At 41.2% G+C, this 21,568-nt stretch overlaps 1 protein-coding gene across 1 annotated transcript in view; it reads left to right on the top strand.

Annotated features, from left to right (window-relative positions):
• The first annotated feature begins 1,618 nt into the window (after positions 1-1,618).
• The window catches only part of EXOC4 (exocyst complex component 4), an 805,586-nt gene continuing 785,636 nt past the window's right edge, over positions 1,619-21,568 (top strand). The window contains exon 1 of the mRNA XM_027538961.1: positions 1,619-1,738. Within this exon, the coding sequence (XP_027394762.1) occupies positions 1,653-1,738 (86 nt within the window). The 5' untranslated portion in view covers positions 1,619-1,652. The remainder of the gene's footprint in view (positions 1,739-21,568) is intronic.

Below are 21,568 nucleotides of genomic sequence, written 5' to 3'. Positions count from 1 at the left end.
AGTGCCTTTTATTTTTTTACTTGCCTAATTGTTTTGGCTAGACTTTTCATTACTTCACTGAATAGAAGTGGCAAAGTGGGCATCTTTGTCTTGTACCTGATCATAGCTTGAAAGCATTCAGTTTTTGACCATTGATACCATTAGCTGTATTTTTTTTAATAAACAACCTTTATCATATTGAATAAATTCCCTTCTACTTCCAGTTTTCTGAGTGTTTCATCATGAAAACGTTTTTCGATTCTATCTAAAGCTTTTTCTGTTTCAACTGAGGTGATCCTGTTTTTTTTTTTTTTTTCCCCTTCTTACTGCCCACATCCTAAGGCACTAGGCTCAATTACCCCTTTTCACATACGTGCATTCTTTAATTTTATAACCTGCTTTTTGCAAGTACATCACGAACATCTTTTCTTCATTAAAAACCACTAAAACTATGATTTCCAGTGGCTACATATTATATTCTTGTGTGGATGTTCTATAATTTACTTAATACATCTATGTTGTTTTAAAAAATTTAACATTTTGTTCTCTCTCTCTATTTCTCTAGAATCAGAATCCCTAGAACTGGAATTATTGAGCCAGAGGTAATGAACACTTAAAAAAATAAGTATATGTGTGTGTGGGTGTGTCTGAAAGTTATTTTATAAAATCACTGTGAACCTCTGCCAGCTGATACCTGCCTAAACAAAGTAGTGGAGGTGCTCTGCGCTCGCTATTTCACAGCTCCAGGACCACTCTGTCTGCTTTCTATTCATCTCGGAAGTTCTTTAATCTCTACTGCTACTAAGCAGCTCACTTACTACCTTCCCTCTTCAATTTATGCACTTTCCATTCTTATGGTAATCTTGTTCTGTTCATTTCATCTACTGAATTTATGACTAAGCCAGTTGAGCCAGATGCAGGACATATGAAAACTTACCAGTAAAAATGTTAATAAAGCACAGTTGTGCATTATTGCCAACTATATTTTATTTAGCTTGAGAAGAAAAGGAATCTGAAGCTGGTCAGTTTTGTTTCCCGGTTTTTCTGTTTTCTTTATCAATATCCATTTGTGTGTTACTCCTTACATATTTTTTAGAATTGTCCGGAAATAAAATAACTGAATTCACACATTAAACTAATGCATAAGCATTTAGTTTTAGATAATACTAAAGAAAAGAATTTCTGTATCTATCCATTTTCGTATTTTATTGGATTTTTAAAAAACTACTTGTGTTTAAAGTAAAAACTTTGTCATACAGACATCAAGCACAAGACCCTACTGAAATACACACCCCATGTACGCGCTTTGGCATCGTCAGATAAATATGATTTAAAAACTAATAAAATTCTAAAAACAATAAAACTGGGGAAAAACTCAAGATCAGAATAAATACAAATGAAGATATTAGAAGATTTCACCAAATCGCAACTGGTTTAGTTTTCCTGCGCGCCCTGGAACCGCGGAAGGAAACTACAATTCCCAGAGTGCTTAGAGAGCTCGTGGGGCCTGAAACTTACTTCTTACGTCCCGCCTCCTCTCTTCAGCGATTGGGTTATCCAGTTCTGTGACTTTGGACTTCACTTCTCCCATTGGTGCACTCTAAAGAGAGGTCAATTACAGAGTTTACACTTGGTTCCTTCCAGCCCACCCGCTCTCCCTCCCTTGCACCAAGATGGCGGCAGAAGGAGCTGGTGGGAAATACAGAAGCACAGTCAGCAAAAGCAAAGACCCCTCGGGGCTGCTCATCTCTGTGATCAGGTGAGGGAGGCTGGAGGCAGGGGCAGGGACAGGGGGCAGCGGCTCGATTTCCGCTTTGGAAGGGAGAAGGGTTAGCTGGGTTCCACCCTGCCGACCCCTCCCTTCCCTCCTTGCCTCCCCCAGCCCCTCCCAAGGGCCCCCGCAGTTCTCACTTTTTCTCTGGGGTTGGGCCAGAGGGAGGAGCCTGGCCTCTCAGTGTTTATCTAATTTACTGCCAGAGCTTTCCACTAGGGTCCCCGGGCCCTAAAAGCACGGTCTTTGGGGTTTGGTAGAGAAAGCCAGGTGTGTTCACTTACTCATACATGTATTGATTGATTGTCTTCAGCATCGCTCACTGTGGAAGGCACCTTGTTCCCTGGACTTCTGGGTGTCAGGCCCTGACGTCCGGAGACCTCTGTCACGAATTGCAGATTTTGTTTTCACACGTTGAACACCTCCAACCACCTGTGCATGGATGGCTCAGCCTCAAATACGAGAGCCTGTCGTGAGCTGGTTAGAAGAGTTGTGGATTTGAAGGCACACATCCGTGCTGATTTTTGTTCTGCCTTCGTGTTCCGATCTAGTCTTTAAAAAGCAAAACAAATTTCAAGTTATCCTCTTTGCATATCATTTTCCCAGACTGTATATGGTGGGGGTAGAAGTAGTCGACCTTCTAGGGGCCACTTTTTCTTAAAGTAAATTCTAGTAAGGGTGGATAATTCATTCAAATTCAGCTAAGGATGATACAGGGAGTGGCTAAAAGCAAGCTGAACAAAATGTATTACGACACGTTATGCTGTTAGCATATGAATTTCAACCCATGTATTTTTAATAAAATGAAACATCTCCCTCCCCCTTTCCCCCACCTATGCTAAACTTTCGGTTAAGTTTTGGAGGGCTTCTGATGACCTTTTAAAAACCTAGGCTCAACAGTATCTGGTAGTTAGTAGGCATTTGAATGAATGAACAGATCTAAATTTTAAAACAGCCCACCCACTCATGGACTGATAAAGACCCATCTCAAGGGTATTTAGGCCTCTCTGAAAGTAAGATTGTGACATATGAAATCATTATTACAAAATTTTCTTTAGGATTAAGAGGATAATTCTTCTCTGTATGGAAATATGTAATATACTTGGTAGGTCATACAGAGAAAATGCAGTTTTCTTGTGGACCCAGTCTTGCCAAGACAAAACACAAGTAGTGTAAATGTTCATCATGATACTAAAACTCCAAGTAGAATATTTTTAGTTTCCCAGCTTCACTCCTGTGGAACTATAATACATGAATTTATTTGGATTCCTTTTTGAGCTTGTTTATTTATTTATTTCTGCTTTATAGTCAACATTCATTTAAACAGTACAAGTTTAGTGTCAGTGTGTTGTACAGAGCCTGGCACTTACTATGTAGTTAGTAAATATTTGTTCAATGAATGAGTGAATGCCCCGAGTTTTGCAAACATGGATTTGACATGATGGTACCCTTGAGAGTATAGACTACTTGAGGGATAAAATATGTAAGTAACAATGTGACATAAGGCTAGATGAGACAGATGAAATGTGCTGGCAATCTAGGAGAAGGAGCAGTTATTTTCAACAAAAGTGGAGTCGGGATTAGGGAAGATAGCAGTATATACAAATGTACCTGCTCAGTTATGTATTTATGATTTTGTAGTCTTTGCTCATTTGTTTTTTTTTTTTTTTGTATATAAGTTTTCTTAAAGGTCATTTAAATTTACCCAAAATGTCCTATATTTGAAAAAACCTTTATATCAAACTAAAGCTTTTTTTTAAAACTGATACTGATTGGAAACATATGTTGCCTTTGGTCGACTGTGCCTGTATGTTCTTCAGGGGGAATATCCTGCTGGGTGTTCTGAGATATGATTTGGTGGCTCGTTTCTCTCTGTTACCTTCACATTACCACCGTGATTTGGACCTGCACATTTTTACTCTGACTTCTGTTGTATATTGTTAACTCATTTTTTCTTCCATATCCTTGGCCACCTCAGATCACTTGAATAACATTTTTACTTTATTATAATCTATTACCAGCATGCTATATTGGAGTATCCAGATCTAGCATCCTGGGCGAGTTTAGTAAGGATTGGGGATCATGGTTACTTAGGACCTTAAGACTGGATGTTATTGGTCTCAGAGTATTTCAACATTTCTCTGAGTCACAGGAAAATTTTGGTGTTGGAGTGAAAATTTGGGTGTTGCTAATTCCTTGTTTCCTCCCTGATGTGCTCTGAAAACAGCCAGTGGTTTCCATTTCATAAATAATAGCAGTGAATGAGAGGAAAATGGTAGTTTTACTTTGGTATTTGGGATGCGGGAGTTTCGGGGGCGTAATTGAGGGAAGAATGCAAAGAGGAAAGTAGTTGATAAGAGAGTAGCTCTTAAAAGTTCTCATCACGAGGAAAGATTTGTGGTGATGGATGCTAACGTATTGGGATAATCATTTTGCAATATACGTATATCTCAAATCATTATGTTGTGTACCTTAAATAATTACAATGTTGTATGTCATGTATATCAATATAATGGGAATAAAAAGAATGGAGGATTCATATGTCTTGTTAGTAGATTGTTCTGTGACTCTGAAGTTGCTGCTTTGTCTATTTGTTCAATTTGTATTCTTCCTGTTACTTTTCTTGCAACATTGCATTCATGATTGTAAATTCCTCACATGAAACTTTGATTACCTCCTCTTATCCTTAACCTCTTTTCCAATTCTCTCTTAAAGACTGTAGCTTTCCTGGTTGCTTTGGCAACAAGCCTCAGAAAGGAAAACCATTTTAGATTCAGGTTTATAAAATCTGAACATCCCTGAAGATGTCTCTGGTACATGTGAGTTCTCTTGCAGGCTTCCTTGGACCTGTCAGGTTGTCACAAAATAAATGGCTTGTGAGTGATAGAGTCCATTGTCCTTTGAAGAGTTTGATTAGTTTAGCTTTATCTTTTTCTATCAATGAGCAGTTGTTTTCCTTTTTTGAATAGTGAATGTTAAAAATTCTCCTTTAGTTCTCTGATATGTAAAAAGTGTCATTTCTGTGCTCCATTATGTATTAATATTAGCATAGCACTTTATATTCTCATACTATTCCTATTAGTTGGAACACCATTTATTGTTAGAAGCATCTTTTAACTGGAAAAAGACTGTAGGTGGATGAGGCTTTGACCTGAGGACAGTGTCAGAGTACACATGGGGAATACCCAAGCCTCATCACTGTTTGCAGCCATGAAAGAAAAGTGAAGTCGTTCAGTCGTGTCCGACTCTGCGACCCCATGGACTGTAGCCTACCAGGCTCCTCTGTCCATGGGATTTACCAAGTAATTAAATGGTGACTATTTTGCTAGTGTGATAGTGCATCACTTTAAGGCATTTAAAAGTCAAAATGATGTAAAAAAATATAGTGTAATTGTAATGGAGGGGTTACATTTGGTGGATGGGTTATTTAAGTGCTTTGAGACTCCTAAGTGCAGTTCTTAACCATTTGCAAAATACTGAATAAAGCCATTTCAGGACGGCCGGATAATTCAGAGTGGACTCGGGTTTAACAAAAGAGGTGGTTCTTTCGTGAGGTGGGACTTTGATGAGACATAGTGTTTAGGATTGATTTTGGAAGCTTCTGTTAACCACAGCTTTTGGTTTTAAGTCTTGCCCCTGACCCTTTAAAATGAAAGTAATCCGGTGGACCTGATCACCTGCTGATGTATAATTTGGACAGTTTTACGGACACACGCAGACACAGCATTTCCTACTTTTCTATTGATCTTTTCCCCCTAACCTTTTGCTTGGTGTGAAGTTGGGGCAGGCAGCCTTTCTAAACGGGAAATAAGCAAGATGGCATTTTGGAGATGCTATTTTATTTTTGTGAGGTCTTGTCAGATTTTTAATTGGGAAATGTGTCTACCACTTACTGTTAGGTGATTTACTTCCCAATTAAGTGTTGACTCTCTTCTCTTTATAAGTTGGCCTTTAATAGCTGGCTTAATTGAGAAGACAAACTTCAGCTGTGACTGGAGGAGACCTCCTTGAAACCTCAGAGCAGAGCTTTTGTGGACAGACACTGCTTACAGATGGCAAGGAGGTCTGAAGGCAGTAAGAGGAGCACATTGTCATCAACTTTTATGTCTTCACAGAAGTTGGAATTCCAGAAACTTAGAAAATCATTTATTGTAGACGCCTGTTAAAGCCCCTTCCTCTTCAGAGTATTTTGGTCAGCCCTGTATTTAATTCAAAGTACACTTTGTTGCAGGAGTCCACGTTTTGGTTTAGAGCTTTGAACAAACAGCTTTGAGGTCCATGACACAAATTGTGGCAGGAAAGGCCATTGGAGCAGAGTCCTGGAGATTGTCGGCTTCACTGTGGCTCAGCGGTAAAGAATCCGCCTGCAATGCCGGGAGACCTGGGTTTGATCCTTGGGTTGGGCAGATCCCCTGGGGGAGGGCTTGGCAATCCACTCCAGTATTCTTGAGCTTCCCTGGTGTCTCAGATGGTAAAGAATCCATCGGCAATGTGGAAGACCTAGATTCGATCCCTGGGTTTTGAAGATCCCCTGGAGGAGGATCTTCCTGGAGTGGAGGCAACCCACTCCAGTATTCTTGCCTGGAAAATCCTGTGGACAGAGGAGCCTGGCGGGTCACAGTCCATTTGGTCACAAGAGTCGGACACGACTGAGCAACTACACCACCACCACCACCCTTCTCCAACCTCCTCTCCCATCCAGGCTGTTTAATGTTGGGTGATATGATCAGCAAAAGTTTTTCTTCTTAGTAAAATCCAGCTGTCACTTGTTTCTTTCATGGATCATGTCTTTGATGTAGCTAAAAAGTCATTGCTGTACCCAAGGTCATCTCAGTTTTCTTCTTTGCTAACTTCTAGGTGTTTGATATTTAGATCTCATATTCATTTTGAGTTAATTTTTGTGAAAGCTATAAGATCTCTGTCTAGACTGATTTTTGTGGTCAATGTTCAGTTCTCACACCATTTGTTGAAAAGACGATCTTCTCCATTGTTGTATATATGTGAGGTCTTCACCAACATTCTGTGCTTTCTGTTCTCTTTTTATGCCTGCTTGTCATCACAACTTTTCCCATTTTCTTTTATAAAAATTGTATCACACAAACTTGTTAAAAAAAAATAATCAAAGAGAAACATCGTCTAAAACTCCCGTTTCTCAAAATACTGTTTTTGTTTTTAAGGTTTTCATGTAGATCCTGTCCATGTACATAGTTGTAGTTATAACAAAGTTAACATATTTTTAGCATAACAAAAATGATACTATATCTTTGTAATTGTATAAATATTTAACTGGGGGGATTAAAAATATAGAAAATGATAGAGACATATAAATTACTCATATTCTCTTCACCTAGAATTAACCATTGTTAATAAATTTTCTTTAAGCTTTTAAAAATCATTGCACTGTTATAAAAATGGTATATATTCATTGTAAAGTAATCAAACAATGGAAATGCAGAAAACTGCAGATGAAAGTAAAGAAATATGAGTCCAAACTTTATTTTCCTTAAGTTACCATCACTAGTATTAGCTGAACCTAATTTCAGATCTCTCTCTGTCTCCCTTTCTCTGTGTGTCTCTCTGTATTAAATGTTGGATGGATAGATAGAAATAATAAAAAAAAAATGAGTATGATATCATACTCTATGTGTTAAACTTATAACTTTACTGTCTCCATTTTTAGGGTATATATATATAGCAAAGTGCACACATATTAAGTATATGACAATTTTTGCTTTTGTAACCACTACCCATGTCAAGATAGACACTCCCGGCATCCTTGTTAATTCTTTTTCCAGTTCAGTTTTTTTGTAAGGATACCCTGTTGTTCCCAACACCACTTGTTTAAAAGACTGTTCTTTTTCCCCTGAATTTCTTTTGTACCTTTATCGAAAATCGGGTGGCCAGTGTGGATCTATTTTTTGACCCTCTAGTCTGTTTATCTTAATAACAATGCTGCACGGTCTTGATTTCTGCCTTTGTAAGTCTTGGAGACAGGCAACATAAGCTTTCCAGCTCTCTTCTACTTTTCCAAAGTTAATTTTGGCCCTTCTAGGTTCTTTGCATTTCCATGTCCATTTTAGAATTAGCCAATCAATTTCTAAAATAAACCCACTGGGATTTTGGTTAGGATTTCTTTGAATGTCCTGATTCATATGGGAGAGTTGACATCTCAACAATATGTCTTCTGATCCATAAACAGTATTATCTCTCTTCACTCAATTCCTCCCAGCAGTTTCTTTGTAGATTTCAAGTGTAAGTCCACGTGTTGTCTGTCATACTTACCTCTAAGTAGTTTAAGACACTTCCTGTTGTCCCACAGCTCCCTGAATACTGATGCTGTCTTTCTCTCTTTTTATTTTTTGGTCTTTTTTTTCCTAGGTGGGTTTCTTTTTTTTTTGTATATGGTTTCTGTTGCTGTGTGTTAAACTTCATTAATCTTTTCTGCAATTCCCATTCTGCTGTTAATTCCATGTAATGCAATTTTTATTAGATTGTGGTTTTGCTCTTTCAGAGATTTAATTTGGGTCTTTTAAAAAAATATTTTCAGTCTTTCCTGTAGTTTCTTGAACGTACGGAATGCAGGTAACTCTTTAAGTGTTCTTGTTCACTAATTTTATCATGTCATCATTTTGGGATTCGTTTCAGTTGATTAATCTCCCCTCCCCCCACATGCCTTGCACTTCTTGGATGCTAGACTCTGTGATTTTTACCTTGTTATGTACTCAATTTGGATCTCTTTGTTTTCCCATAAGTACTCTTGACTTGTTTTCTGGGATGTGGTTAACTTACTCAGAAACAGTGTAGCCCTTTGAGGCCCTGTTTTAAATTTTGCTAATTGGCTTCCCCCCATGGTTCAGCAGTAAAGAATCAGCTTGCAGTGCAGGAGCCAGGGGTTCAATCCCCGGGTCGGGAAGATCCCCTAGAGAAGGAAATGGCAGCCCGCTCCAGTATTCTTGCCTGGGAAATCCCATGGACAGAGGAGCCTGGTGGACTCCAGTCCATAGGGTTGCAAGAGTCAGATGCGACTCAGCGAGTAAACAACAATCAGGAGCCAAGCAGCGTTTAGTTAAGGGCGGTTTTATCTCAGACTGTGGCAGAATCCTTCTTAGTGCTCCACCTCGTGCTCTGTGAGTGGTGAGATTTTCACTCTGGCTGTGTGTGATTTCAGATCATTGTTCTCGAAAGTGCTTTCAGATGGTTCTTATTGTGGCTTTGAGTAGTTTTCTACCACACGTGCTTGGGGGAAGACTCTAGGAAGCTTCTCCACAGATCTCCAGGGTGCTCTGGTTAGCTCTGTCTTCTCCAGGACTCTGCTCAGCAAACTCCAGCAGCTTTCATGTCCAAGTTTGAAATCTTTTGTTTGCTGTTAAAGATGGGAGGGTAGATCTGTTTCCTATGATTTCATCCAGTCCCGGAGCAGAAGTCTATCAGTGCTTCATATTTAAAAAAAAAAAAAATCTCAAAAGGTTAATTTTCCTTGGTCCAAATTTTGGGTTGCCTATGCTCAAAGAGGAAGCATAAGATGCTCTAAAAAAAGTTGTAGCCTGAAAGTGAACTAGGTACCTCAGCACTGATGGTCTTTCTGATTTTGTAGTATTTTGTGGACTGTTTAGTTAAAATTAACTTCATATAGTTCTTTTTCAGGAGCTTTTCCTTCAGAACTCTTAGAAATGCCTTGGAACTAGTTTGTATCTGTTTATATATTTATTTTTTAAAATATAGTTTTTTTATCTGATACCTGTGATGGTATTGTTTGTTAACCTGAGGTCTAGTGTGGCTGCTGCTGCTAAGTCGCTTCAGTCGTGTGCGACTCTGTGCGACTCCATAGACGGCAGCCCACCAGGTTCCCCCGTCCCTGGGATTCTCCAGGCAAGAACACTGGAGTGGGTTGCCATTTCCTTCTCCAATGCATGAAAGTGAAAAGTGAAAGTGAAGTCACTCAGTCGTCTCTGACTCTTAGCGACCCCATGGACTGCAGCCTACCAGGCTCCTCCATCCCTGGGATTTTCCAGGGAAGAGTACTGGAGTGGGGTGCCATTGCCTTCTCCGCTAGAGTGGCTAGTAAATGTATTTTCTTTGGGTGGCATGGTACTTAGAATGTTTCTGTTGGTGGTTGGGTTTTGTTTGCACTGGGGTGTTTCAGCTTGTGCTGGCATTTTTCAGTTTGCAGTGGTGAGCTCTGCTCCCTCTGGTCTTATACTCTGCTGCTCCTTATGTTTTTGTTAACGGCTTTCTAGCTATGGAATGAGTTATGACCTTGGTCTTTATGGTAGCCAGTCCTTTGTGTTTTTCACCTTGAAAAACCAGGGACCCTCCATTTAACAGGAAGTTATAAGGGAAAATTGTGTATCATTTAACATGGTAAGAAATGTATTTCAAGATCCTTAGGAGAACCTTTGAACCTTTATTGACTTTTACTTTTTTAAAAATTTTTATAAAGCCCTTTCAAAAAATACAGTGGCATGTAATTCAAGTGTTTTTTCCATTGGAAACTTGCTGTCTAAATTTACTATCGTTGCACTGAATATTACGAGAAGCATTGTTTTATACTCAGAATATCACTTAACAGCTTGTTAGGAATGCAGAATCTTCAGCATCGCCTGAACCCCTTGACCCGAATCTGCCGTTTATAGGAGTCTCAGGTGAGTCTACTACTCATCAAAGTTTTGAGTAGCCCTTAAAGATGTACGTTGGGAAAGTAAGATACAAGAAACCAGGTAGTGTTAACTTGTTTTTAGCTGAGATAATGGTATGGCTGTCTTTTGAAAAGTACTATTCTTAAGAGATACTTACCGAAATAAACCAGTAAAATATCATGACTAGGATTTGCTTCAAAATAATAAGGTTAGAGCCAGTGAGGGTATAGACAAAACATGATGGGAATGTGCTGCTGATTGTTGAAACTGAGTTTGATGAGTTCCTTAATTTCTGTTCGTGTTTGAAAATTTCTGTAAACATGCACATGTATGTGTATAATATATATGCTGGGGAGATGGAAGGTGGTGGGAATGACAAGGTTCTGTAGATTAATAAATTGCAGAAATGCTACATAATATATTCATGTTCTGTTCACTCCGGCCCCACCCAAACACTCCCACCCAGAGGTACCTTGAACATTAACATATTAAAGTCTCCTGAAACTGAATGTGGTTATGAAACCTGCTTCAATTTGTGTAACCCAGGATTTCCAAACTATCCTATCAGCATATAATATGTTAATATAAACAAAACACTATTTCTGAGGAATTCACGAGAAACTCCTCATTAGGAAATAGTCTACACATTTAAAATGATCAAATACTGTACTGCGTTGTAGTAACAAAGGCATTCCACTGGAGGTGAAAAACGAGATGACTGGAGATGATGCTTTAAGGATGTGATGCTTAAAATGGGAGTGGAAGAGAGGTGGAGTTTGGTTCACTAAGGGTGGGGGAGATTTTAAGTGGATTTTGTCAACCCTTGACTATTGTAGGCTTTGTTAAGAGCGATTCTCCTTAATTTTGGTAATGGCCTTCTCTGTTGGGTGCAAGTTGACTGCTTTTGGTCCCCAGAAGTGTGGGTTATATAACTGAATTAATTGAAATACAAAAAACTTCATGCATCGGGTGTGGTAATTGGCCCTAAGTGCTGTCTGAAGCAAGACACCCGTGAATTTTCAATTGACTTTAAAGCAGAAATTGTTTACTGTCACTTGATATGAAGTGAGTTTCTTTGGAGTGAATTAAGGGATGTTTTTATGCCTCAGAAAATTTTTTCAGAGGAACTTGTCATTGTGAATCTCCATCAGTCGGGGTGGGATTGTCTTGTACTTTGTGGGATCTAATAAAACGTAATTAAGAAGTAGTTGCAGTGTCCAATTGAATATAATAAAATCCGATTTAAAAGTGTTACATTTGGTTATGCTTTGACTGACTACGTCATGTCTTATGTGATTATATAGTGATACACATCACATATATTTAATGTGTGATCTTTTTCTTTCTGCCAAACTCAGAATTACGATGAGGGTCTCTCATTTTCACAGTTCATTGGAAGCCTTGGTAGGACTATTCATCTTATCAAAGGACGCTGCCTCACATAACAGGCTTTGAAGACCAGTTTGAAACTTGTTTGGTTCAGGTTTGTAGTCTTAGTAACCTCTCTTTCCACCACTTTCAGTTCAGTTGCTCAGTCGTGTCCAACTCTTTGCGACCCCATGAATCACAGCACGCCAGGCCTCCCTGTCCATCACCAACTCCTGGAGTTCACTCAGACTCACGTTCATTGAGTTAGTGATGCCATCCAGACATCTCACCCTCTGTCGTCCCCTTCTCCTGCCCCCAATCTGTCCCAGCATTAGAGTCTTTTCCAATGAGTCAACTCTTCGCATGAGGTGGCCAAAGTACTGGAGTTTCAGCTTTAGCATCATTCCTTCCAAAGAAATCCCAGGGCTGGTCTCCTTCAGAATGGACTGATTGGATCTCCTTGCAGTCCAAGGGACTCTCAAGAGTCTTCTCCAACACCACAGTTCAAAAGCATCAATTCTTCGGTGCTCAGCCTTCTTCACAGTCCAACTCTCACATCCATACATGACCACAGGAAAAACCATAGCCTTGACTAGATGGACCTTTGTTGGCAAAGTAATGTCTCTGCTTTTGACTATGCTATCTAGGTTGGTCATAACTTTCCTTCCAAGGAGTAAGCGTCTGTTAATTTCATGGCTCCACCACTTTGCTGCTGCTGCTGCTAAGTCGCTTCAGTCGTGTCCGACTCTGTGCAACCCCATAGACGGCAGCCCACCAGGCTCCCCCGCCTCTGGGATTCTTCAGGCAAGAACACTGGAGTGGGTTGCCGTTTCCTTCTCCAGTGCATGAAAGTGAAAAGTCAAAGTGAAGTTGCTCAGTTGTGTCCGACTCTTAGCGACCCCATGGACTGCAGCCCACCAGGCTCCTCTGTCCATGGGATTTTCCAGGCAAGAGTACTGGAGTGGGGTGCCATTGCCTTCTCTGCTCCACCACTTTAGTTTGTACTTAATGTTACTCAGAACTGTACTGAGTGCCCTTCGTGACATAACAGGTATATGTTACTTTCAGGCATGTCTCAGGTTGGCTGTTATTGTTATTTTCGAGGAAAAGAAAATCTGATTCACACTTTGAAATAAGGGCTGTGGTGGTGGTGGCTTAGTCACTAAGTCATGTGCTCTTTGCGACCCCATGGACTGTAGCCCGCCAGGCTTTTCTGTCCATGGGATTTCCCAGGCAAGAATATTGGAGTGGGGTGCCGTTTCCTTCTCCAGGGAATCTTCTTGACCCAGGGATCAAACTTATGTCTCCTATATTGCAGGTGGTTTCCTGTATTGCAAGCAGATTCTTCACTGCTGAGCCACCAGGGAAGCCCTTGAAATAAGGGCCAAGTGGATCTAATAATGTTGCTTAATATCTTCTAGTTAAACGCATTTTAACTAGAAAAAAACAGTTCACAATTTCAAGAATCATGTCAGCTCTAGACTTTTTTTTTCTTACATCGGGGCCAATAATAAAGAATATTATGTTCTAGAAAGATCAGGAAATTGTTTTCTTCCTGCTTGGAGTGAGGTTCAAAAATTAGTTCAGCCTTGAATATCTGAGAATTTACCAATTCTCAGTTTGGGGCTTATAAAATGTTAGAATGTTGTAAGGATGACTCCTTATTTTCTGTTCTTCCCATGATGCAATTTAAAAAATTCATAAGAATTGTCCTAATGAGAGAAGGCCGTACTGATGGATTCAGGTGCTTGATGAGTGGGGGAAAAAAATGCGGGGGCTCAGTGATCTGTAGTGTGTCTACTGAGAGTCCCGTTGAGTACTTCCCAGAATGGGGATCACTGAAGAGGCTTGATTTTACTGTGGGTTTTGCTGTGTAGAACTGCTGGGTCCCGGTAAGTTATTTCTGGATATGTGGAGCCTTACTTGTAATTAGTTTTTCTGAGTTGCTTGGAGGGATTTCCATTAATTGTTCTGTGAATCTTGATTATTCCTGGAGGAGAGGTCACTGGATGCCGACAAGGAATGCCCTTAGTAGACAATTAAGCGTATTAACTGTTTTCAGAAAGCCTGACTTAATGCTAATTATACCGCAGGTGTCACCAAAATTCAGGTGTATGATGTTAAATATTTCTTATAGCAGGTTAATTAATTCAGTTATCTGAGACTCTTATCAGGCAGCTGACTCTTCTCGTGGAAGAATCTGTGTTGCTGTGGTTAAGTGGGGGGTAACTGACAACATCTGCCTTGAGAGTTTACCCAAGCAGAATAACACAGCTTGTGTTTTACAGGGTGGTGTACTTGTCTGCTCAGGCAGCTGTAACAAAATACCACAGACTGGGTAACTTGGGAGACTAGAATCTCCTAGTCTCTCTTCTAGGAGACTAGAAGTCTAAGATGATGGTACAGTCAGGGCTGGGTGACAGTTGAGGCCTCCTCTTGGCTGGGAGATGGTCACCTTCTCCTTGGGTCCTCAGATGGCCCTTCCTCTGTGAGTGCATGGAGAGGGAGAGGGCTCTTTGGTGTCTCTTCCTCTCTTTATAAGGACACCAGTTCCATCCCATTAAGACCCTGCTCATATGACCTGATGTAATCTTTATGACCTGCCTTCTAGGCCCTGCCTCCAAATGCAATTATGTTAGGGCTTCAGCATAATGAATTTGGTGGTGTGTGTGTGTGTGTATGTATGTGTCAGTGTCACAATTCAGTCCGTAGTATGTGGGACTCTGTGCACTCTTAGTTGTTAAAATATCCTAAAATGCTTTCAGAGTGACAATCTGGCAATCTTGAGAAGCAGGCAAGAGCCCTGGTCAGGCTAATTTTTTACAGTTGGTTTTCAACCTTACTACCTGCTTTTCTGTCTTACAATGTTTAATAGTCCCCTATTAGCCCTGTAATACCAAATACTCGTACTGTGGACTCTCTTCAGAGAATTACTGTCTGGTTAACTTGAACTATCAAAAGGCTTGCTGAAAGGCGGAAATTAGTGAAACATAATTTGATTCACTTAGTCCTTTAAATTCCCTAAATTCTCTTCTTAGATGAAAATCGTTGGAAAGCTTTACACTCTGGCCTATATTCAGGGTCTTTGAAAAATCTGTTAGGTCTTAGTTGTGTTTTAATGTTATGTTCTTGGAGGAACGTGTAAGAAATGGCCATGTAAGATTTGTTACTGTTTCTAGAAGGTTGTTGAGGACATTGTTCACTGTATTGTATAATGTCTCCTTGTTTTTTTTTTTTTTTTTAATTTTATTTTTTATTTTTAAACTTTACATAATTGTATTAGTTTTGCCAAATATCAAAATGAATCCACCACAGGTATACCTGTGTTCCCCATCCTGAACCCTCCTCCCTCCTCCCTCCCCATATCATCCCTCTGGGTCGTCCCAGTGCACTAGCCCCAAGCATCCAGTATCGTGCATCGAACCTGGACTGGCATCTCGTTTCATACATGATATTTTACATGTTTCAATGCCATTCTCCCAAATCTTCCCACCCTCTCCCTCTCCCATAGAGTCCATAAGACTGTTCTATACATCAGTGTCTCTTTTGCTGTCTCATACACAGGGTTATTGTTAGCATCTTTCTAAATTCCATGTATATGCGTTAGTATACTGTATTGGTGTTTTTCCTTCTGGCTTACTTCACTCTGTATAATAGGCTCCAGTTTCATCCACCTCATTAGAACTGATTCAAATGTATTCTTTTTAATGGCTGAGTAATACTCCATTGTGTATATGTACCATAGCTTTCTTATCCATTCATCTGCTGATGGGCATCTAGGTTGCTTCCATGTCCTGGCTATTATAAACAGTGCTGTGATGAACATTGGGGTACACGTGTCTCTTTCCCTTCTGGTTTCCTCAGTGGGTATGCCCAGCAGTGGGATTGCTGGATCATAAGGCAGTTCTATTTCCAGTTTTTTAAGGAATCTCCACACTGTTCTCCATAGTGGCTCTACTAGTTTGCATTCCCACCAACATCCTTGTTTTAAATGAATTTTTTTGAAGAGTTTACTATTAAAGTTTGCTTCCTTGGAGGAACTGGAATCTGGCTTTTTAAGAATGAGAATTACTGGCTAGATTTCCCTTTTTGCATCTGCTACTAGGAACCTCAAAGTTGAATTGGTGGCTCCATTTCATACACACTACATTTGTCCATATGACCTGCATAACTGTTTTACATTTATATGACGTTGTTCTACATCTCTTTAACTAGTTCCCCTTTCTCGTTTCTATTGTCCAGATTCTTGTAGTAACCATCTCAGATCTTTTTTGGAAAGAAGTGGAATAGAATTGACATGAAACTTGAAAGTGATTATTGTTACTGATTATTTACCATTAGCTGTTGTTTGAAAGTTGCCTTGGTGCTAACTCCCAGGTGACTTGAGAGAACACTTTGGCGTAAGAGCCTGAAAAGCTGTCCTGATCTGGCTCCCAGCCTCCTCCCTGACCTTGTCTCGTATCACTTCCTCGCTTCTCTGAAGCTACATTGACTTCTTGGCCATTCCTCATTCCTTTAACAGGCCAACCATGTCCTACTTCAGGATCTGTGCATCTACTGTGGTCTCTGGAATCAGTGTTCCCAGGTAGTTAACGTCTGCTCACTGCCGCCTCCTCCCACCGCCACCCTCCCCACAGTTTTCTAGAAAGGTCTGTTCAAATGCCATCTTTTTATTTTTTGATTAAAATTAAAAAAAAATTAATTGAAGGATAATTGCTTTATAATATTATGTTCATTTCTGCTAAACATCAACATGAATCAGCCACAGGTATACATGTGTCCCCGCCCTCCCACCTCCCACCGCACCCCTCGAGGTTGTTGAGGAGCACCAGCTTTGGGCTCCCTGCATCATACAGCACGTTCCTGCTGGCTGTCTGTTTTACATCTGGTGATACACGTTTCCATGCTACTGTCAACTTGTCCCACCCTCTCCTTCCCGCACTGTCAAGTCTGTTATTTGTTTTTCCTAATTAAAAAATGTTTTTGTCTTCTTCCAGGTCTTCATTGCTTTGTGGGCTTTCCTCTAGTTGTGAAGCTGGGACTACTCTCTAGTTGCTGTGTTCAGGCTTCTCGTTGCGGTGGCGTCTCTTGCTGCTGAGCATGGACTCTGGGGTGCCAAGGCTTTGGTAGTGGGGGCTGCCGGGCTCTAGAGCACAGGCTCAGTCGTTGTGGTGCACAGGCTTAGCTGCTCTGTGGCATCTTTCCAGACCAGGGATCGAACCTGCGTCATCTGCATTAGCAGGTGGATTCCTCACCACTGAGCTACCCGGGAAGCCCCTCAAACGCCCTCTTGATCTGAGAGCCCATTCCGGCCTCCTTGTGTCAGAGTCTCCTCTGTGCCCTGGCTTCCCTTTTCCGTAGCTGCTCCCGTGCTCTCCCGGCCTCCGTGGGCTGCCTGCTTTCCCCCACTAGACCAGACTGTGCGCTTCATGAGGGAGGGGCTGGTTATATTCACAGCTCTATCTTAAGCTGCTCAACAGCCTTGCCTGCTAAGCTGTGGGTGTGTCAGAGCTGTTTGTTCAGTTGACTGAATGGACTAAACAGGGTCAAGGTAACTCTTGTTGGCCCTTTCCTCCAGATTTCTGAACAGGCATTTCTTTGTGTGAGATAATCTAGCTTCAGTTGTTTCTTAAGGCAGGAAACGACCCTCCATGACCCATTCAGATCCTGCATTTTGCTGCTACTCATTATTTAGCTTTGCCTAAGCACTTAATGTGCCAGGCACCGTAAGAATACAGAGAAAAGGTCTGATCTCAGTTCATAAATATCCTCAGGCATTTTCCAGCAGGGGAAGCTTTAGGGGGTTGGGGCTAACAGTGTTGTGATTCACAAATGATTTATTTCATTGCTAATAATGTTTCCACCCACGCATTGAGGGCACTTTTATATTTTACAAAGTGCATTCACACGCTTCTCCAATCCTCATGATAACGTGGTGGGGCAGGTTCTCTTATGATCCTGTCTGTCTGACAAGGAAAGAAACAGACCCAGACATGTTAAGTGACTTGCCCAAGGTCAAAGAGCTTGAAAGTTTCACAAGATGCCTCATGTTTGACATTTGGTCAGTGTAGTAAGACACTTCTGCTATGTTCCTGATGGTAGAATTCTAGATTTTTTTTGCACCCTCTTATTCTGTCTTTAGGCAATGGCACCCCACTCCAGTACTCTTGCCTGGAAAATCCCATGGATGGAGGAGCCTGGCAGGCTGCAGTCCGTGAGGTCGCTAAGAGTCGGACACGACTGAGCGACTTCACTTTCACTTTTCACTTTATGCATTGGAGAAGGAAATGGCAGCCCACTCCAGTGTTCTTGACTGGAGAATCCCAGGGACGGCGGAGCCTGGTGGGTTGCCGTCTATGGGGTCGCACAGAGTCTGACACGACTGAAGCGACTTAGCAGCAGCAGCAGCAGCATTCTGTCTTTGACAGGAAGTTATTGTTTCTCTTGAGTGATGGGTTACCTTTGGGTGACTAACCCTATTTTCATAGACAGGCTTTTTCTTTTGTTTGATCTTTCTTTTTTTTTTTTTTTTAAGAGTAATATTGACTTTTGTGTACTTCTCTTGTCTGGACACCATTACTCTATCAAGTCCAAAGTGAAAGCAAAATTGCTCCATAGAAGGAGCCAGTTATGGTGACTAGTTATTTTCCTTTCAAAACACTTGACTTGGCTACCCTGAAATACAGAAGCTGGTATCAAAAAGGAAGCTGGCAAACTTGGTTTTAGATCTCCAGTTATTTACCCTGGGTTTTTCTGCTTGTTTATAGGGCTTGCTTGGAGCTGATGGCTGTGAATTCACTAGAATCATTTAATGTACATGTTCCTTGTAGCTTAGTGTAGGTACCATGGTCCTTGAGGTCCACTGGGGAAATAAATTCCTTCCTGGGATTAATTAATAAATTCCTTCCTGGGATTAATTAGTCACGGCCAGTGATGTAATTCATCATGCAAATACCAGAGCTGTCTTAGTGAAAAATTCTTAGTGATCCAGAAATGCGTGTGTCCAGCTTAACTGAAATCTATGCTTTTATGCTTCTCCATGGACTGGATAGCCCATGGGGTCACAAAGAGTTGGACATGACTGAGTGACTTTCATGAACTTAGCAATAGTTTGTAAAGCATAATGACTTTGAGAGAGAAATGGAAAAAGTTCTGAAGAATGATTCCGTATCTTGAAAGCATCTTGGGATGGCAGCTTCAAGTAGTTTCTCCTCTGTTCCATGTCTTCTTTTAGGTCATGCTTATTAAACCTGTCCAGATTCAAGACTGTTACTGTTAATACTAAAAAAGCTGCCGGATGCCCTCCTGACATCTCTTGGCTGTCCACCCCTCTCTCCACATGTGGACTGTAGCTCGATTAGGGTGCAGTCCTGCAGCCAGTGGCTGAAGCCAGGAAAGGGTAGGTTTCATAACATGTATAGTGGGAAGGCCGTGGATTTTGACGTTACACTTTGCTTTCATTTCTGATGTTAGCTGTGTACATCTGTGCAAGTTACTTTACCTCTCTGTTCCTTTGATTCCTGATCTGTAAAAAGGTGGTGATACTGTCTCGTAGGACCATTTTGAGTGTTACCTTAAACTGTGTGTATAAAATAACCACTTCATTGTTTGTATAATCGATAATCAGTGATTTATATTCTGTGCCTCACCTTGATCTTCTTTACCCAAAATGGGGGGACCCAGGAAGTCATGTAAATTTGTGCTTTTAGTTTTCATATCTCCCAAGCAGAGGAAGAGTGAAAGCTGGATTGTCAGCAGTTACTGTCAAAGGGATCTTGGATCATTTTTGGACTCTATTTACAAAAATGCTATGTAGTTTTAGGTTACATTGTTAGAAATAGAGTGCTCTAGTTTATGGGGTATAAAACCCCTTTCTGTTTGGACGGTCATGCTAGGAGTGTGTTGTGGCAGTTGTGAGTACCACGTCTTGAGAGGCAGGGTAGGGAACCTTCTAAGGACCAGACTATCCAGGTTTGAGGCCTGGCTCTGCAACTTAAAAGTTCTGTGCCTCAAACGTACAGCTCTGACTCCTCATATGTAAAAGAGAACAGTGGCGCCTACTTCTCAAGTGGTTGTCTGGAATAAGTTAGTGAACATAAACCACAGAGAGTAATGCAGCAAGTCCTGTGTGTGAGTGCCACTCGTTTTCGAGGGGACCTCAGAAGAAATTAAGAAGGCTGGTGGGCTTCCATGTTGTGGAAGAAATGGATTAAGAAACTGGAGCTGTTGAACGTGAGAAAGTATTAAAGAGTCCTTTACTGTTTAAGGAGAGACTTCATGAAAGAGGGAATAGACTTCTGTTACTGAAAAAGGAAGAATCACTAGGATCAGTGGGTAAAGAATCTGCCTGCAATGCAGGAGACCTGGCGTCTATCCCTGAGTTGGGAAGGTTCCCTGAAGAAGGAAATGGCAACCCATTCTAGTATTTTTTCCTGGAGAATCCCATGGACAGAGGAGCCTGGCGGGCTACAGTCCATGGGGTTGCAGAGTCCAACGCAACTGCACAAATAACACTTTGACTTTTTTCTCCCCCAGCATCAAGGGGTAGAAATTACAAAGGGGAGGATTTTATTTTAATGAAAGACCTTGTAAGAAGTAGAGCAGTTCAGAATCGCAGGGAGTGGGTTTGTGAGCGAGTGATTTTTTCTTCACCCAGAGGCTTATCAGGCCAAGGAGAGGTTCCTGACCTGGCTGGCAGGGTGAGCTCAATCACAAGCCTTCTCTTCCATCCTGCTCTCAGTTCAGGTCAAGTGACCCACTTCGGTAGGATAATCCCACACTGAAATCCGCTGGGTTTCAGTAGCATGTGTGGGGACTCTCTCCCTAGAATTAGTTTGCTCTTATGGTCTATCATTCATTCATTTTACAGATATTTATTGTGTGAGGTGTTGTATTTCTGGCCTCATTTTGTTGAAAACAGGTTGGAAATGAATCTTTGTTGATGGTCAACTATTGCTCGACACCATGCAGTCCCTGGAGGAACCCAATCAATTAGGTTTCATTTTTGTTGAGGGATAGTTCTGCTTGGGAAGGTTATGTTTCTGAGATTCTTGTGAGCAAAGTATGGGTGCCCTTTGTTTTAGACTCTCAAGGATGTTTGTTTGACTTGTTTAGAAGATAGAGATAATCTTTCCCTCCAGAGCAAATGGCAGGCACATTTACTGTCTAGTGTGAAAAATTCAGAGTTCTCTTCAGTGACTCAGCAGGCATCCATTTGGGCCCATCTTCCCACTGCCCATGGGACTCCGGGGCAAGGGATCTGCTACAAACATGCTGATGCTCTTGCTACTTGCTGTGCTATGACTAATGAAGTCTCAGACTCTTCACAGTTTTTGACGTTAAGGAGGAGTAAAGTGAAAGGGAGGTCAGACCTCATTCCCAGAGCCTAATGATCCAGTATTTGGGGGTGAGGAAATTTGAACCTTTGTCTCTAAAGGATGCCCTTTCTATGACATTGTGGAAAACTGCCATTGCCTTTAATGCCGTTACTACTACTACAACAATGGCAGCCACCAACCTTTTTTATGGAGTGCTAGTGATATGCCACAGAGAAGGCAATGGCACCCCACTCCAGTACTCTTGCCTGGAAAATCCCATGGACGTAGGAGCCTGGTAGGCTGCAGTCCATGGGGTCGCTGAGGGTCGGACATGACTGAGCGACTTCACTTTCACTTTTCACTTTCATGCACTGGAGAAGGAAATGGCAACCCACTCCAGTGTTCTTGCCTGGAGAATCCCAGGGACGGGGGAGCCTGGTGGGCTGCTGTCTATGGGGTCGCACAGAGTCGGACACGACTGAAGTGACTTAGCAGCA

The sequence above is a fragment of the Bos indicus x Bos taurus genome, chromosome 4 (assembly GCF_003369695.1).
Source record: "Bos indicus x Bos taurus breed Angus x Brahman F1 hybrid chromosome 4, Bos_hybrid_MaternalHap_v2.0, whole genome shotgun sequence".
NCBI classification, from domain to species: domain Eukaryota; kingdom Metazoa; phylum Chordata; class Mammalia; order Artiodactyla; family Bovidae; genus Bos; species Bos indicus x Bos taurus.
The sequence above is the reverse complement of the archived record's forward strand: the minus strand, read 5'-3'. Positions and strand labels throughout refer to the sequence as shown.